The sequence below is a fragment of the Terrapene carolina genome, unplaced genomic scaffold (genome assembly GCF_002925995.2).
Source record: "Terrapene carolina triunguis isolate 2854851 unplaced genomic scaffold, T_m_triunguis-2.0 Scaffold493, whole genome shotgun sequence".
Taxonomy (NCBI): Eukaryota; Metazoa; Chordata; order Testudines; family Emydidae; genus Terrapene; species Terrapene triunguis.
The window spans coordinates 86,724-88,442 of record NW_020664844.1 but is presented as its reverse complement, the minus strand read 5'-3'; the positions used below and the strand labels follow the sequence as shown (position 1 = coordinate 88,442).

Here is a 1,719-nt window from a genome sequence, read left to right as displayed (position 1 = left end):
GCTCAGTAGGGGGCGCTCTCCCCTGGTGGGCGCTGTGCTGCAGGGAGGCGCAGGGAGGAGGGGGCTCAGCAGGGGGCGCTCTCATGGTGGTCATTAAAAGATCTCATAACTCTAGGCTCCAGAATCAGGATGTTTCTCTCTTGCTGCGCCAGCTCAGGATAATTCCACTGTGCCTCCAACCTGAGCTTTCATTTAGATGTGGCATTATTTTCTCTGCCATAACTGTTCAGTAGTGTCTCTGTGCAGCTGTTCCCAAGCTGCCCCGCTCCAGAGGTGGCTGCATCTGAGTGCTGGGTGACTCATCCCCATGTGGTGTTATGTGCGGCTGTTCCCCAGCTGCCCCACCCCAGAGGTGGCTGCATCTCAGCACTGCTTGGAGTCCAGATTCCACTCACCTGTTCTCCCTTCTCCAGAGGATCGTGATTGGAGACGCCTCAGAAACGGCGCTGTTGAAGTTCTCCGAGATCGCGCTGGGGAATGTCATGGAGTACCGGGAGCGCTACAAGAAAGCCTGTGAAATCCCCTTCAACTCCACCAACAAATTCCAGGTCAGCAGGGGTTTGCGTCCAGGCCCTGCTGGGCCTTCAGCTCCAGTTAGAAGGATAAGAACCTTCTACTGCTACCAGCTAATGTAATGACTCCCAGAGAGGGAGACAGGACCCAGGCATCCTGACTCCAAGCCCCCTGCTCTAACCACGAGGCCCCACTCCCCTCCCAGAGCTGGGGATAGAACCCAGGAGTCCTGACCCCCCTGCTCTCCGCACAGCTGTCCATCCATGAGCTGGAGGACCCGCGGGACCCCCGGTACCTGCTGGTGATGAAGGGGGCCCCGGAGCGGATCCTGGAGCGCTGCGCCACCATCATGATCAAGGGGCAGGAACTGCCCCTGGATGAGCAGTGGAAGGAGGCGTTCCAGACGGCGTACATGGACCTGGGGGGCCTGGGGGAGCGTGTGCTGGGTAAGGGGGCGTGGAAGGGAGCTGGGGGAGGGCGTGTGGGCTAAGGGGGCGTGGAGGGGGCGGGCGTGCGGGGTAAGGGGGCGTGGAAGGAGGCTGGGGGAGGGCGTGCAGGGTAAGGAGGTGTGGATGGGGGCTGGGGGAGGGTGTGCTGGGTAAGGGGTGGGGGGCACGGATTGGGGGGGCCTTAGGGAGTGGGAGGTGCCCTGGGTGTGGGGCACGTGGGACTGAGGTGGGGGGGCTCTGTGCATGGGACTCATGGGGCCAAGGCAGGAGGCCCCCCAAGGTGTGGGGGGCAGGGGGGCTGATCAGGGGGGAATTCCCAGGCCTAAGGGTGATGGGGGATCCCCAGGCATGGGGCACATAGGACTGGGGTGCTGGGGGGGACCCCAGTGCCCCACCCCTCATGGGCCCTGCCCCCGCTGTTCCCCGCAGGGTTCTGCCACCTGTACCTGGACCCAGGGCAGTTCCCACGCGGCTTCTCCTTCGACACGGAGGACATGAACTTCCCCACCAGCGGGCTCTGCTTCGCCGGCCTCATCTCCATGATCGACCCGCCCCGCGCCACCGTGCCCGATGCTGTCATGAAGTGCCGCACGGCCGGCATCCGGGTACGGCACCACTGCCCTGGGGAAGCTCACAGCTCCAGAGTCCCCTCCCCCACCCTGCCTGGGGCACTGCCCCGGGGAGGCTCACAGCTCCAGAGTTCCCTTCCCCACCCTGGCTGGGGCACTGTCCCAGGGAAGCTCACAGCTCCAGAGTC

The 1,719-nt window shown here is 63.9% G+C and overlaps 1 protein-coding gene across 1 annotated transcript in view; it reads left to right on the top strand.

Moving 5' to 3' along the window:
• Window positions 1–1,719, top strand: part of ATP4A (ATPase H+/K+ transporting subunit alpha) — a 16,439-nt gene that overhangs the window by 8,398 nt on the left and 6,322 nt on the right. Inside the window, exons 11-13 of the mRNA XM_026658628.1 lie at window positions 414–548; window positions 767–959; window positions 1,392–1,567. Coding sequence (XP_026514413.1) covers window positions 414–548; window positions 767–959; window positions 1,392–1,567 — 504 coding nt within the window. The remainder of the gene's footprint in view (window positions 1–413; window positions 549–766; window positions 960–1,391; window positions 1,568–1,719) is intronic.